The 17989-nt window shown below is 36.3% G+C and overlaps 1 protein-coding gene across 1 annotated transcript in view; it reads left to right on the top strand.

Moving 5' to 3' along the window:
• DNAH3 (dynein axonemal heavy chain 3) overlaps window positions 1–17989 on the top strand; it is a 611780-nt gene that overhangs the window by 457926 nt on the left and 135865 nt on the right. Inside the window, exons 36-38 of the mRNA XM_053694256.1 lie at window positions 2342–2583; window positions 7180–7280; window positions 10239–10344. Of these exons, the coding sequence (XP_053550231.1) occupies window positions 2342–2583; window positions 7180–7280; window positions 10239–10344 (449 nt within the window). The remainder of the gene's footprint in view (window positions 1–2341; window positions 2584–7179; window positions 7281–10238; window positions 10345–17989) is intronic.

Genomic DNA, 17989 nt, shown 5'->3' with positions numbered 1-17989 from the left:
TTTAAAGGTTTTATTTTGTTTTGAAGGTTTTATATTTTTAGTATTTTTTGTAAATAATTGCACAGCTAGTGATTATTTTTATTTTTTGTTAGGACTATTTATTTTTACCTTTTACTTTAGTGATCAGTAGTGTCACAGGATTGTTTTCTGGCCTTAGGAACTAGTGTTTGTTAGAAGGGAAACATATTGCTGATTTTAATATTTAGCATTAGGTTTCTGTAGTTTTTCTAGAGTGGGAGTCACGATCTGGGATAAGAGAGCAGGTCAATTTTGGAAGTATTTGATGTCTTTTGGGAGGTTGCTCATGAAAGTGACAGTCTAGACCCAATACATCATTTTGATTACTTATTGTTACATACCAGAGAAGCATCCTGCAATGGGTCCCACATCTATAAGCTTGTAAGGAGTACATGAAACATTTAAATATTCATAGTTTTTTAGAAGTCGAAAATGGCTGCCAAGCTCTGCCCACCTGTTGCATGTAATATTTTGATAGTAGAGGTAGAGATGGGAAGCTACACTACAGAAATAAAGGTGGGGGGCTCTAGCTAAAAATCACTAGAGGGGGAGGTGTGGGGGGGCCACCACACTACAGAATTTAACATATATATATAGGTACTAGTAGACAGCTGCCAATACTAAAGATGGTCGCTATTATTCAAGGGTTAGAAAGCTATTGGTGGTGGGGGGGGGGGATCTAGGAGATGGGTGGGTTGATAAGGATCACTACACTGCAGAAAGATAAAAAATATTTTATATATATATATATATATATATAAAATAAAAACTAAACTGCATATTGGCAGACTTTTTGCCAGTAATTAAGATGGTGTTGACCAGTGGGGGTGAGGGAGAGAAGAGAGCTGTTTGGGAGGGATCAGGAGGTGTGAGGTGTCAGGTGGGAGGGTAATCTCTACACTACAGCTAAAATTAACCTTACAAGCTACCTGATTAACTCCTTCACTGTCGGGAATAAATAATAAAAGTGTGGTGCGCAGCTGCAATTAGCGGCCTTCTAATTAACAAAAAGCAATGGCAAAGCCATATATGTCTGCTATTTCTGAACAATGGGGATCCCAGAGAAGCTTTTACAATAATTTGTGTCATGATTGCACAAGCCGTATGTAAAAAATTTCAGTGACAATCCCAAAGTTTGTGAAAAAGATAACAATTTGATCGCATTTGGCGGTGAAATGCTGGCATGAAATATACCAAAATGGGCTTAGATCAACACCTTGGGTTGTCTGCTTAAAAAAATATATTTGATAGGTAAATTAAAAAAAATAAAGCTCTATTTCAGTTTTAATGGAGTGAAAGCAAAAATGCAAAAAATTATCCGAAATTCCTGAGTAGCAAAAGGGGTTAACTTATGGGGGCCCATTTATAAAGCTCCGGATGGAGCTTGAGGGTCCGTGTTTCTGGCGAGCCTGCAGGCTCGCCAGAAACAGCAGTTATGAAGCAGCGGTCTATAGACTGCTGCTCCATAACCTGTCCGCCTGCTTTGAGCAGGCGGACAGACATTGCTGCAATTCAACCCGAACGAGTACGATCGGATTGATTGACACCCCCCTGCTGGCGGCCAATTGGCCGCGAATCTGCAGGGGGCGACGTTGCACCAGAAGTTCACAAGAGCGGCTGGTGCAATGCTGAATGCGGAGAGCGTATTGCTGTCCGCATTCAGCAAGGTCTAGCGGACCTGATCCGCATTGTCGGATCAGGTCCGCCAGACCTTTGTTAAATATCCCCCTTGGAGTATCATCTCTTTTCGCTTTACATCTTTCAAGCAATAAGCTCCAAAATATGGAGAAAATAATAAAGTATTTAGTATTATTGGAGTTTGCAGCTGAGTGTGGTATGAGCGGGGAATGTTACTGTTGTAGGACAAAGTAAGTAGCAAGAAATAAAATGTAATGCCATGGTTTTTATGTTCTAGAAATACATGAAATACATGGGCCATTTATTTTCTATAAAAGTATTCTCATAAGGGGCCTGATGCTCAAAACCTTGCCGGCGTGGAGAGAAATCATCAACTTATTTTACTGAGCATTACATTGTAAAGAGAGTATCTCTCCTTACATAAAGTGTATTTGTGAAGCCCCTTTTGCTGAGATAGTTCCCAAGGTAAAAATTACCTTTAAAACAATCCCTTAGGTACGTTGTAATTCTGACAAAGCATCTTATAGAATCTCTCCAGACCAGAGGGCTTTAAAGAATTGGGCACTACGACTTATTATATGAACAGTGCCCTTGCCATGGAAAGAGAAATAACTAATATAAAAAATTATTATCATGAATTCTGAAACGTTCATACTAATTGTATTTGATGGGGTTTACTTTTCAGCCAAATTAATTGAAGAACATGCCGTAGAGCTTCGTATTATCAATCCCAAGGCAATTACCATGGGGCAATTGTATGGGTGCTTTGACCAAGTAAGTCATGAATGGACAGATGGAGTACTCGCTACGACTTTTAGAGATCAGGCATCTTCAACAACGGATGATAGAAAGTGGATAGTATTCGATGGTCCAGTGGATGCTGTTTGGATAGAAAATATGAACACTGTTCTAGATGACAATAAGAAGGTAATGTGTTATATATATATTTATATATATATATAAAATGAACCAACGGGTAAAATGATTGGCAATACCTGTAACCTATCACAAGCATACGTTAACCCAAACATTAACCATCTTAAAGAGTCATGTTACTCAAAATAAATTATCCTTTATCCTTGATGCAACTATGAGCAATAAAAGTTTAATGAGCTAAATTAATAAAAGCGTGTAAGTCTGCAGAGGAGCCTTATAGTTAAAGGGACATTATACACACGATTTTTCTTTGCATAAATGGTTTGTAGAGGATCCATTTATATAGCCCATATTTGTTATTTTTAAATGTATAGTTTTGCTTATTTTTAAATAACATTGCGCTGATTTTCAGACTCCTAACCAAGCCCCAAAGTTTTAGGAGAATACTGAGTTATACCTACTCCAGCTTGCTCCTGTTTGTGTAAAGTGTCTTTTCATATGCAGGGGGAGGGGAGTGTCTGGTATTTCCCACTTAAAGTGGGTGTTCTAGCTAACCTTTTTAACAGAGCTAAACTGGGAGCTTCTAAGTAAGTTTTAAAACATTTTTTACTGGATTTTTATATCAGTATCTGTACATATTATTCTTTATAGTAGTGTCTATTACATGCAGTTATATGAAAATGTGTGTATACTGTCCCTTTAAGGTAATATTCACAAATGGTCCCTGCACCTATCTTTTACAGCTTTTCATAAGAGGGCGTTCCTGCCATTAGCATATATAGCTGTGATAAGTGCCCCAATACATGGTATCTCGCACAGCAAATGTGAGATCTGCTAGCAATACAAGAAATACGATTGGAACCACAACTCGCTCATTCAGGGTGACTGACATTCCCTATTCTAGTGCAATTGGTTGAGCAGGGGGCAGCATTGCACAAGAATCCTCTTGTTCGGTGTTAAATTTCACTGTCCAATGCAACATCGCAAGTGTGATTGCAAACCTGTCCACCTGCAGGGATAGTAAATTTTGCTCAAATGATTCTATAGAACAAAAGGTGTATGACTAACCTCACATAGGTGAATAAGGGTTTGGCCATAGGTGTTCTGGGGCATTTTTGAGGTCCGGTTGTGGTTTTTCATTTTAACTTCATTCAAACATGCAGAATTAATTGAAGACACTATTGACCCTATGATGTGTCTTGCCTTGCAATCAAGTCTCACTTGTTTTTTAATTCTTCTTGTATATCTCTTTAACTGTTCTTTCAAGTTTTCTTTTGTGCATATGTTAGAGTAGACTGTTTTATACAGGGAGTTTTTGTTTAGTGATGTTTTTAAAGGCGGTTTTTTTACAGCTTCATTGATTATAATGCTACTGATCTCACTACTCACGGTTGTAACAAAGAACAGTTACAAATCTTTAAGAACTCAATTTTAAAGTTGCCATGTTGCTGCAAATTTATTTTAGTGAAATATTAATTTTACAAATAAGTTTTATTACATCTACTCAAATGTTTGCCTGGGTTTTTCTTTATTTAAAAGGTGAACTCTGTGACCAGTTATCATTCAGCTCCTTTTCCTACTTTCATCTGAAGAATAAACAGTCATTCAGTGTCATTAGTGCTGAGTTCACTGTTTGCTTAACTGTAATCTCTTGGGATTTTACAAGATTTTGTGATTAACTTCCTTGAACCGAAAAGGAAAAGAAAGTGACTGTGCCTACAAATATCATATTTACACTTCCTTCCTAATCCCAGGAGAAATATCTGGATTGTTGCATTAAGTCCCTCTATAATGGGATATGGTTGCTGGGGAAATTATTATTATTTATCATTTATTTGTAAAGCGCCAACAGATTCCACAGCTCTATAAACATAGGTATAATATGCTAAGGCAACATTTATAAGAAGCAAATGGGTAGAGAAGCCTGCCAAAGGTTTCCAACTGTTTTAGATTATCTTACATGATGGCGATCTACAGGGCAGCTAGGTTTGTAGGCTTACATGCTTAGATTTATTGTGAAAGAAATAGGGCTATTATCACCCTATGGAGGTGCGCTAAAGATGGCAGCAGTAGATTCAAGACGATCGAGTAGAAGGCAGCTCTTCCCAGAGTATGATGTCAAAAGTGTATCCTGTGGAATGGAATAAGAAGGCGCCACATAGCGTAGTATCGTCAAATTAAACAAAACGAACAGACAGACGATAAGGAACTCACAAAAGGAGCGGCACTCGAAAATTCCCGAAACCGCAGTCCAGAACCTCTTAGTCGCCCGATAGACTCAGGCAGCAGTATCGGCAGTCAGGTCACGTGGGGACGTTCCACCAATCGGGGGCAAGCAGACTCCAACGCCTTCCAATAGAAGTACCAATCAACACTACCAATTCAGAGGGTGTGTATACGGAGGCCCCGCGATCACCTAAGTCAGCGCGCTTCCTTCGGCAAACTTGGCAAGGCAGTTAGCAATGTTATATATTCATAAAGACTACAGCAAGGGATTGTAAAAGCTAAAACAAGTTTATTAAAACATATAAAACTCAGCAACGCGTTTCTCGGCTACGCAGAGCCGTTTCATCAGGCTGTAAAAGTACAAGCTAATCCCCTGCTGTATTTGTACCTCCCTCTAACCAATCAAATTGTATAGATAATCACACCCCCAAAAACAAGCAGATAGTGTTAATCGAGTAGTGGGCCCTATCCCCTGCTGTTAAAAACTAGTCAATACAATGGTAAAACTTACAACATTAAATTCATATACCTATTACAGACAAGCAATACGCTGAAATAAAAACTATAAATGATCGTAATACTGGTAAAAAAAATCTCCAAACTTGTGTATATATTTCTAGTTAATAAATATATGAATTTATATACTTAATACCAACTAAAAATGCGATTTATAACACTCCAACGTATAGTAGGACATTATTCACACAGTTGATTAACTCACCCTTATAACTAAGTAACCCTCTATTATATCGTTGGTCTTCTGTCAGACTGATGTATATATTCTGGCTTATATTCTAACGGAAACTAGTCTTTCCTAAATATAACTATTAAAAAATGTATAAAATAAAATAAATAAGCCCTGAAGGGAGTAACAGTATTAAATGATAATGATAGTATGATATATTATTCGCAAAGGGACTAACGATGTGTGGGGTAATAGGGTCACACATAACTTAACCTACTAGTATAAAATTAGTTACCTCTGAACAGAAAAAATAAAAATACTGATAGTCCTTACTCCAATAATACATTATATAATGTCCCATAATCTATTGGAATGCTGATAAATCTACATTCATGTTAAGACCAAGTGGATGTAATGTCTGGAGTTTATGGATCCAATATGTCTCTCTTTGTCTTAACCTAAAGAAACTATTATAAAAATCTGACCTGGGAATGTGTTCAATTGGTGTAATGTTAACACAATCCATTCTACCATTGTGTTTCAAGTGGTAGTGTCTGGGTACACTGTGTAATTTAAAATTGTTCTTAATATTGTGATAATGTTCCGACCATCTGGTACTAAGGCGCCTACAAGTGCGCCCTATATGTTGGCTCCCACAAAAACAGGACAAAGGGTATACCACATAGTTAGAGGCACAAGACCTATGAGTTCCTTATCGTCTGTCTGTTCGTTTTGTTTAACTTGACGATACTACTCTATATGGCGCCTTCTTATTCCATTCCACAAGATTTATTGTAATGTGTGTGGATAAGGTTCTCATAGAGAGAGGGCCTCTGGAGCAGCAATGGCTGATGAAATTTAAGGTTGCACAAGCAATAGCTTGTACAACCCTGCCCCTTGCTCTCGTGAAGTTTTTGTGACAGGCAATACAGATGAACATGTCCGGGTCGTCTGATGTCCGCAACCCCTGAGAGTGCGGATACTTTAAGAAGCAGTGATTGTACAATCGGTGCTTCTTGACTTTTGGTGGTGGGCTTGCATGAGCGAGCATGCGACGAAATGAGCATGAAACTGCTTACGCATTTTCATAAATAGGGCCCATTGTATGCATCTCTCAACGGTAGAGTCTTCAAGGAGCACCTGAAACTTTTAAAGCTAGGGGAGAGTCTTCTTTTTTTTGCATAAATATGTCCACGCCAAAAATGTATTCAGCTTTTTTAATACATATCTGCTGCATAACTTTCAAGTCAAGAAACATATGAGTAACATGACTATTTAACCTGAGGTCTGTGTATTGCATGTATTCATTACTTTCATATTTTAACCTTAGAGTGAGACAATTTATCACAGCATTTATCTTTCTGTGAAATATGCCTGTCCCATCAGCATTTAGCAACATGGGAATAATTACCTTTAAATCTTTGTGATATTGAGAGCAGAGATATGACAACATCATTCAGAAATCCCATCACTTGCCTTCTGCTGATAGCACAAACCAAGAGTCAAACCTAATGAGATTTAGTAATCAGACAAACTGTGATATGATGATACTGTAGACATAGATATAATTAATCATGTTGGCACAGAAGAATATGTAATGTTCAGATGATGTTGCCCAGCAAGTCAGATTACTAATGCCACAAGACAGGAAATTAGAAAATAATTCTTGGTATCTATGATATATGGATACATTTTTGGAGTACGATTAACACTTTTGGCGCTGACATTTTTTCTAGCTTTGCTTGATGAGTGGAGAAATAATCCAGATGAATGCTAAAATGAGTTTAATTTTCGAGCCAGCAGATTTGGAGCAAGCATCTCCAGCCACTGTGAGCAGGTAATTTATTTAATGTTTTCAAGTGAAAACAGAGACCAGAATTTATCATCAGTATCTAAAAAAAGCAAGAGTTGTAATTTATTTTTTATTTGTTATTATTATTTTCTAACAGTTGACACTTGACATCTGTCCTTTCATTCACTTTCTAGACGTGGGCACATTGACATTAAAATGGTATTAAAAATGTGTTGTGTATTAGTTGTGTGGTTTTTTTAAATGGGTTGTTTAGTATATTTTCTTACTATATTGACGGGTTGACATCTTTGAATTAATTGAAGAATTAAATAATATATGAAAAGTATAACATTCAAAATGTTACTTATAATAAACAGATATCTAGCTGTGGGTGATAGATTATAGATAGATAGATGATAGATTGATTATAGATAGATTGATTATAGATAGGTAGATTGATGATAGATATGTAGATAGATATATATAACTTAGATAAATAGATTATAGATATATTGATTTATTTTAGATATATTGATTATGGATAGATAGATAGATTGATAGATAGATAGATTATAAATAGATAGATTGGTTTATTTTAAATAGATTGATTATGGATAGATGGATAGATAGATAGATAGATAGATAGATAGAAATAGATTGATTATAGATAGATGGATGGATAGATGATAGAGAGATTGATTATAGATATATTGATTATAGATAGATAGATAATATAGATACGATAGATGATTGATAGATTTATATATTTTAGATAGATTGACTATGGATAGATAGATAGATAGATAGATAGAGATAGGTGGATAGCTAAATAGATAGATAGGTAGAGAGATTGAGAGAGAGAGAGAGAGAGAGAGAGAGAGAGAGAGAGAGAGAGAGAGAGAGTTACACATAACACAACACGGCCCGTGTGAACGGGCTTTAGGACTAGTTATAGATAGATAAATTGATTTATTTTAGATAGATGAATTATAGATAGATAGATAGATAGATAGATAGGGATAGGTGGATGGATGGATAGATAGATAGATGATAGATTGATTATAGATAGATTGATTATAGATAGATAATATAGATTAGATAGATAGATATATTATAGATAGATTCATTTATTTTAGAAAGATTAATTATGGATAGATAGATAGATAGATATAGGTGGATAGATAGATAGATAGATAGATAGATAGATAGATAGATAGATAGATATATAGATAGATGATAGAGAGATTGATTATAGATACATTATAGATAGAGAGATAGATTATATATAGATTGATTATAGAAAGATAGATAGATGATAGAGAGATTGATTATAGATAGATTGATTTTAGATAGATTGATTATGGATAGATAGATAGATACATTATAGATAGATACATTGATTTATTTTAGATAGATAGATAGATAGATAGATAGATAGAGATAGGTGGATGGATATATAGATAGAGATAGGTGGATGGATAGATAGATAGATAGATAGATAGATAGATAGGTAGATGGATAGATAGATTATAGAGAGATTGATTATAGATAGATAGATAATATAGATAATATATATGATAGATAGATAGATATATTATAGATAGATTAATTATGGATAGATAGATAGAGAGATAGCTTATAGATAAATTGATGATAGATAGATAAATAGATAGATTGATTATAGATAGATAATATAGATTAGATAGATAGATATATTATAGATAGATTCATTTATTTTAGAAAGATTAATTATGGATAGATAGATAGATGATAGATAGATAGATAGATAGATAGATAGATAGATAGATAGATGATAGAGAGATTGATTATAGATACATTATAGATAGAGAGATAGATTATATATAGATTGATTATAGAAAGATAGATAGATGATAGAGAGATTGATTATAGATAGATTGATTTTAGATAGATTGATTATGGATAGATAGATAGATACATTATAGATAGATACATTGATTTATTTTAGATAGATAGATAGATAGATAGATAGATAGATAGATAGAGATAGGTGGATGGATATATAGATAGAGATAGGTGGATGGATAGATAGATAGATAGATAGATAGGTAGATGGATAGATAGATTATAGAGAGATTGATTATAGATAGATAATATAGATAATATATATGATAGATAGATAGATATATTATAGATAGATTAATTATGGATAGATAGATAGATAGAGAGATAGCTTATAGATAAATTGATGATAGATAGATAGATAAATAGATAGATTGATTATAGATAGATAGAACCGTTCCATTTATCACAAAGCCAATTTGTATATCTCCAGGGAAGCAGCCCTAATTACTCTCATGTTCGTCCCTTGCAGACTATAGCATACAGGATATGTTCATGAGTTCATCCCGTACTGCAACTTATGTTCCTTAATCAGTTCCTGACATCACAGGTTGACAATGGCGTAATGCATTGAAATAATACAACAACTGCTAATGCGACTATTTGGCCACAGCATTATGTTTTCATAACATTTACAATATGGTTATTTTGATTTAAACAAAAAAAAAGCTTCCTTTCATGCTTATTTTATTTCTTACGTACTTAATTTATTCAAAGTTTTTTTGTTAACACACACAATTAGAACATAACACGTACACACCAGTCAGCTGTTTCATATGTGCACAAAAATCATGATCATTGTGGGCATCATGCACATATAAACAATTTCAGAATTAAGGATATACAGAAGTTTAAATTTACGTTTACACCAAACTAGATGAAAATGTAACCAAATAGATTAATTTATAGCTTTTGTATGTATCTTTAAACATAGGTTAGTAAAAGAAATGATACCAAGTAATGGAATACTTGTTGTTAATAATTTAGCTGCTATATTATTGAACAATACTATATGTAGTCTTTTGATGGAATATTCTCATTAAAGCGGAGATCGCAGCATTGAATTCTGCACAGCGAGTGTTTTATAGAGCTCAAGAATGTTGTGTTTTTGTATTCACCAAGGTGTGGGATGATCTATATGGAACCCCACCAGCTTGGTTGGAAACCTTTGAAGGATTCATATATGGAAACACTGCCTGCCGATCTCACAGATGAACATAAAGAACTGGTGAGTTTGCAAGTATTCTGATAATAACTGCCTGCAAAATTAACACACTTAGATTATTTAGCTCATCAGTTTCCTAGAACGTGCAGCTTTTTTATTTTATTTAATGTTTATCTTGGTTGAAGTAAGAAAACAAAGTGAACACAAAGAATTACAGAGACAATTCTAAAAGGATACATATTATAACAGCATATGACATATATGCAAGAACATAGTCTTTCCGCATCAATTACTAATGATGTCAACTGTAATAATCTTACAATGTAACCTCACGTTACATAATATACTATAACCCCCATGATAAAAATGATAGAAGCTTCTCTCAACTAGAAAGTAGGTTAGTTGCAAAACATTAAGGAATAAATAATACCATTGTAAACAATGTGTCTATCAAAAAAAAAAAAAAAAAATATCCATTGATTGCAAATAAATACATATGATACTTTCATAGCGCCGGTATTACGAGCTTGTCCTGGGAGGCCAAAAAGTGAGCGGTACACCCTACCCCCTCAAGAGTCCTAAAACATTTAAAAGTTAGTAGTTAAGAGTTTTATGGTACAACGCCGTAACATAAAACTCATAACTAAAGTGCTAAAAAGTACACTAACACCCATAAACTACCTATTAACCCATAAACCAAGGCCCTCCCGCATCACAAACACTATAATACTATAATGAACTTCAATCCTATGCAATCAGCCAATAGGATTGAAGTTCAATCCTATTGGCTGATCCAATCCAATCAGCCAATAGGATTGAGCTTGCATTCTATTGGCTGTTCCAATCAGCCAATAGAATGTGAGCTCAAACCTTAATTCTTGGATGACGTCACTTAAAGGAACCGTCATTCAGTAAGAAGCAGTTTGTAGAGGATGATCCACGCCGGATGTCTTGAAGATGGAGCCGCTCCGCATCGGATGGATGAAGATAGAAGATGCCGAGCACGTACGACCAGCTAACCGCTGTCTTAAGCAGCGCTGGTATTGGAGTGCGGTAAGGAGCAAAATTTTGCTCAACGCTCACTTCTTGCCTTTTAACGCCGGGTTTGTAAAAACCCGTAATACCAGCGCTGTAGGTAAGTGGGCGGTGAGAGAAAACTGCTTGTTAGCACCGGACAGCTCAAAATGAAAAACTCGTAATCTAGCCGTAAGGGTTTCTGTTAGGATCTACTGTTTAGAAGTGCACTCAATGTTTTTTTCCTTCTCAAAGATCCTTGGAGCAGCTCACTCCGGATCAATTGTTTAAAATCCAGTGAGTAGGTTAGCCCCTCTGAGTCAGCTGGGACCAAACTGCATATTGGGGTTAAAACAATATGGTTCCCTTCATGATTCTGTCACTGCTCCACTGCAGATCCTGGAGGCTCCAAAGTAAAAGAGGCCCAGATGTTGTCTAACTTCTCAGTATTATGGCTTTACAGCAGATCAGGGCATATCTGCAACTCCTCACTATTTGTCAGGCATCCTCTGATCTTGGCCATCGTCAGCATCCCTGGCTCCACTGGTACACCTTCATTTTTCTTTATCTGCATAAACAGTGTGCTTAGAAGATTTGTGACTCCCCTTTCTTAAGTTTGCACTCGTTCTAATCACTGCATGCTTTGGAAAGGATATCCACAAGGCAAGCAAAATATTCATCTAGTAAACGTGTCAAGATTCTGTCACCGGTCTTCATCTCTACCTAGAATTACCGGGGGTGCTGGTAGATATAGGCCACAATCTCTTCTGTACCGCCTCTGAGGCCCAGTGGTTGCGGTACTTAGGGCTAAGGTTAGTAAACAATACTTAGTTCAAGCGATGCAGCAGGTTAAGTTGTAAAAGAATCCAACTTGTTTATGGAGCTATAGATTGCGGATAAGCAGCGGATTTATCTGCATGTTGTACTCTGCTACAAACTAAAGCGGCCATCTTGGTTGCTGTTCGTAAATATCCCCCTAGAACGTGCAGTTTTGTTAAAAGGCAAATAGTAAATTATGTCCACATCTAATAATTATACTGGGTGCTAATATTTTCTTTTAATTTTTTATATTTGAAATTTTTGAAAACATTTTTTTTAACTTTTTTTTTTTTTACAGACCCCCAATACTTACACTGTTGGAGAGGTTAGGCGATTACCTTTCCAACAGTGGGTCTTGGGGGTCTGCAGCTCCAGAGTGAGAAACTCTGTGACGGCTCAGAGCCGTCATTAGCACTCAAAGGGTTAAAGTGGTCTAGGATGTGTGAGACAACAGGAATGTTTCATAATCCTTTTTATACTTTTGTTTCAGACTTGAAAAAAAATGGATTTGGGTTTAGCACTAAGCTCATTTACACAAATTACATGAGTTCCGCATGAACCCATACGTGGTATAATGAGTCACTTGATTACCATATTTATGGAGACTATTTGATAACGTGCAAGATAAAATATTCTATATTTAAAATAAAAATGATAGCCCCTGTAAGGCTGTAACTATGTAAGATGGCATTAAAATGCAGCTTTAGGACAAATAAATAGGTACATAAACCCAAATTTATTTCTATGATTTAATTTGTTTCATTTTCTTTGTATGCTTTGTTAAAAAGTATATCTAGGTAGGCTCAGAAGCTGCTGATTGGTTGCTGCACATATATGCCTTGTGTCATTGTTTTCAGTTAGATTCCAGTAGTGCAATACTGCTCCTTCAACAAAGGATACCAAATAAGGAATAAAAAGTGACTCACAAAGATAGAACACTTGCCAGCGTTATTTGTGCATGTTGGGATCTCACAGTCACCCAGCTAGACTGCTACAGGAACAGGCTAGTTTAAAATAAAAACATATTTATTTATTTATAAAACACTTAAAAATATAGACTCAGCACATTTCACAGCCTTAAAATTATGGCCGTTTCTTCAAGATTAATTGCAAGTTGGCAGAAAAAGAAATTACTAAAATAGTTTTTTTTTGTATGTATTATCCGTATCATTTTCTCTCTCTGCAAAACAGCTTTTTCATACTTGCAGCCACCCTATGGGATATTATTCTTAATAGGGGGCTCAGAGAAGGTCTCTGTTTGATCAGCATAAAACTTTTTTATGCTTTCAACATAAATGAAATGTGATATTAAAATAATATGATTTATTAGTTCAACATACAAAACTAAAGCAACAGTAATGTAAGGTTAATATTTTCTATTATGTCATCAGTCAGAAAGGCTCTTACAAGCAAGAAAAATGTATGCGCTTTCCTATTTACTTAAATTACTAAGACTTACTGGTAAAAATTGCAAGAATTGAATCATCTAATGCAGTCAAACAATGACCCATGGTGTTAGTCTACTGTTTTAATATAAGATGAAGACTTTGTATATTTTTACAGGCTATAAAATATTGTTAAAAAAATCAGTAAACATTTTGGGCTAGATTACGAGTGGAGCGCTATTTAACACTCCCGCTTGCATGTTAACTGCGCTAGAAGTAAGCTTTTTGCACGCTTCCAATAACTCAGTATTCCTAACATCCCACTCACGCATATACTCAAGTACGCTAACCCAACATGAAAATATGAATATTTCCCATTCCAATGTTCTTCATCTTATTTATAAACACATATTTCTACATATATCTGATGGTATTTAGTATTCACTCTCACTTAAAAACAAGCATCAGCCAGGGTGCCATAAGAGATTTAAACAGTTTTTCAATATTAAGCACTCACTAGTCAACTGGTGTAAAACAAATATATTCCATGATGTTTCGGGACCAATAGTGGTCTGTTCTTCAGAAGAAGGGGCACTAGTGGTCCCGAAACATCATGGAATATATATATATATATATATAGTGTGTATATATATATATATATATATAATTCCCATCGTAGAAAAAAAGGCACTCACTGGACTTAACACAATATCCAATTTTTAATTCCAATTCAGGCACATATCATAAAGACATAACGTTTCAGTGTTATATTAACACCTTTGTCAAATATCAAGTCACAGAACAAAACATGTCCCCATAAAAACTCCTAACACCATAACCCATATCCTCACCTTATATACACTTAAAAATCCCGGTTCGCCATATCACATCGACTCCCGATGACGTCATTACGCTATAGCGTGAGCGTGACGCGTCATCACGATTTGATTATCTATTAGGTTCCCATAGTAACCACCTAAACAGAACGTGTGGTCCCGTCCACAACCGCAAATGACATGACTGTCAACATAGCAGCACTAAGGCAGGTATCCAATCTGAATAATAGGTAAAGCACGACTGTGCCCAACTCAATTTGGTATTGCCATAATAGGAAATCCTCATTAATCCTAAATTATTCCAGATACAATACAGCCTTCATGTCATATTGCGGAGACGCGATCACATCCATTACAAAAAATAAAATCAATCATTATACCATTACATATATTATGTTGTATTTTTGCAGTAAACACAGGTTTATTCTCCCATCTACATCAGATAATTAAACTGAACAAACTGACCCATTATTGCAAATTCATATTTTATATACAGTCATAACTATCTTCTTCATACCTCCTAGCGTATGGATAGAAACCCGTGAGTACCCACTAGAATGAAGATTCATGTAGGATCCTTGCAGGTATTGATGGCCTTTTAAATCAATCAGATAGTATTGTCCATTGGTTATTTAGTGTAGAATGGCCCAAAGTCGAGGTAAGTATTAAGTCCCCTTGGTATCAGGGTATCCAGTGTGTAAATCCATTTTGTCTCCATTTGGAGAAGCCTTTTTGCTCTGTTACCTCCCCTGGCCAGAGGAGGAATATGGTCAATTACCACTGTTTTCATGCTGGATACACTGTGTTTAAATTGTACAAAATGACGTGCCACTGGCTGTTCCGAGTCCCCGGTTTTAAGGGCTTCCCGAATGGCACAACGATGATTTGTCATCCTGTCCCTGAAGCTTGTGATCGTTTTCCCAATATATACCAGGGAACATGGGCAAACTAACATGTAGATTACATGTGTGCTGGTACATGTGAGCCTATGGCGAATGCTGTAACATTTATTTGTGTGGGGATGTTTGCATGTCGTGCAATTCCCACAGGTAAAACATCCCTTGCTTTGAGGACTTTAGCCAGGTTTCACTTTGATAGCATCCTACTGGATCGTTTTTTTACCAGCAGATCCCGCAGATTATCTGCCCGCCTGTTTACCATCCATGGTGGCTTGTTCCCCTGAAATGGGAGTGTGGTATCTGTTTCAAGAAGAGACCAATGTTGGCGTACCGATCTCGTCAGTGCCTGGCTTATAGGAGTATATGTAGTCACAAAGTTCAACTGTGGTGTCACCTACTTTGGTTTTCAGATATCTTTTCCACCGTGCTTTCCAGCAATTTCTCTTTAATGTCTTGGACCATAACACTATCATAACCTCTTTTTATCAACTTCATCTCCATCTCTATTAGCTGTTCCAACATAGTGGGTACTTCACTATTGTTGCGAATAACCCTAGTGAGCTGAGATGTAACTATCCCCACCTTTTGGTGTCTAGGGTGAAAACGTTTAGCCTCCAATAAAGAATTTCGGTCAGTCAACTTTGTATATAAAGAAGTGCCAAAGGAGTAACCCTCCCCGCCCTCAACCTTAAATATATTGAGATCCAGAAAGTGAATCAGTGTCTCACTATATTCCAATTTGAATCTTATGGGACAGTCCATAGAGTTCAAACATGACACCCATTGCTTTAATTCATCTATACTCCCTCCCCACACCAGGAACACGTAATCTATGTAACGTACATAATACCTGATGTGGGGGTGGGTAAACGGTTTCATGGCCATCTGCTCATACCATGCCATGTAAAGATTAGCATATGAGGGTGCCATGTTTGAACCCTTGGCTGTCCCAGAGATTTGCAAGTAGTAATCCCTTTCAAATCTAAAGAAATTCTTATCGAGGCACAACGTCAACAACTCACATAAGAATTCAATAGGCGGTCCTTCATATAAAGGGTTATCCGTCACCATGGATCTGACAGCCGCCACACCTCCCGCATGCGGAATGGAGGTGTAGAGACTGTCAACGTCCATGGTGACGAGAATGTCATCAGTCTGTAAACCCAAATAACTCCTCAAAGATGTGATAAGACTCGGTGAGTCTTGTAAATATGCAGGTGTACCTTTCACTACAGGCTGCAAATGAAAGTCAATAAAAATGGCTAAGATTGATAATAAAGAGTCCCTGGCAGACACAATAGGTCTGCCAGGGGGTTCTCTAGAGTCTTGTGCACCTTCGGCAACAAATACAATACAGGAACTTTTGGATACTCATTTGTTAGAAAGTCAACTTCCTGTTCAGTTAATATTCCTGATTCAAGGCCCATCAGTATATGTTGATCAACAATCAAAGATGGATTACCCCTAAGTTTCAGATATACCTTAGCATCAGAGAGTTGGCGTAGGGCTTCAGCTCTATACTGGATATAGTCTTGTATGACTATGGAGCCCCCCTTATTCGCTGGGCGGATGACTATCGTTTTATCATTACTTAAGGTTTTAATAGCCAATCTCTCATCAGCATTCAAATTAGGGTAAGTGGTACATGGTTTCATTTTGTTCACATCATGACATACCATTCTTGTAAAGCCCTTTATAGAATGATGGGTATTAGGGGGTTCAAAAGCTGATGATTTTTAAACACAGATGTTGTTGTTTTTAATTCACCTTTAAAAAATTCTCTTAGCTTAAGTTGTCTTTGAAATTTGTGAATATCAATATATGTGTTAAATATATCACACTTCGGGGTGGGTATAAACGACAACCCACGATTTAAAACTGAAGTTTCAGTGTCGCTAAGAGGTCTAGAACTGAGGTTGAAAATAATATTCATTTTTTCCTCAGCAGTTTCTTTCGACTTGTGTCCCCCTCTCCTAATGTGTGGCCGTCTATTTCTTTTACTTCTTTTTGCCCCACTGGTATAGGAGGTTTGGCCGTAGATCTCGTGGCCACCCCAGAAAAAGACTGTGTCTGAGTGGACCCCTTAGTATTAGACTCTACATTGTCTGTGCCGGATGAATCACCCCCACTGCTGTCAACTATACTCAGGGTATTTATTGCACGTATATTTCTTCGTTTGTATCTAGGCATATCATCCTTACCATGTAACCATCTATACATATGTATGTCCCTATAATCACTTTCGATAGTATTTAATTTTTTGTTCTTAAAAGCAATCAATTCATTTCTATATTTGACAACCATGGTATCCAATTTAGTTACCCAATCCTGTGTCTCATCCTCAACCATTACCTGGTTATATTAACACCTTTGTCAAATGTCAAGTCACAGAACAAAACATGTCCCCATAAAAACTCCTAACACCATAACCCATATCCTCACCTTATATACACTTAAAAATCCCGGTTTGCCATATTGCATCGACTCCCGATGACGTCATCACGATATAGCGTGAGCGTGACGCGTCATCACGATTTGATTGGCTATTAGGTTCCCATAGTAACCACCTAAACAGAACGTGTGGTCCCGTCCACAACCACAGATGACATGACTGTCAACATAGCAGCACTAAGGCAGGTATCCAATCGGAATAATAGGTAAAGCACGACAGTGCCCAACTCAATTTGGTATTGCCATAATAGGAAATCCTCATTAATCCTATATTATTCCAGATACAATACAGCCTGTATCTGGA

Source organism: Bombina bombina, chromosome 11 (genome assembly GCF_027579735.1).
Source record: "Bombina bombina isolate aBomBom1 chromosome 11, aBomBom1.pri, whole genome shotgun sequence".
Classification (NCBI taxonomy): domain Eukaryota; kingdom Metazoa; phylum Chordata; class Amphibia; order Anura; family Bombinatoridae; genus Bombina; species Bombina bombina.
Note: the sequence above shows the minus strand (reverse complement) of the source record. Positions and strands in the feature narration are given on the sequence as shown.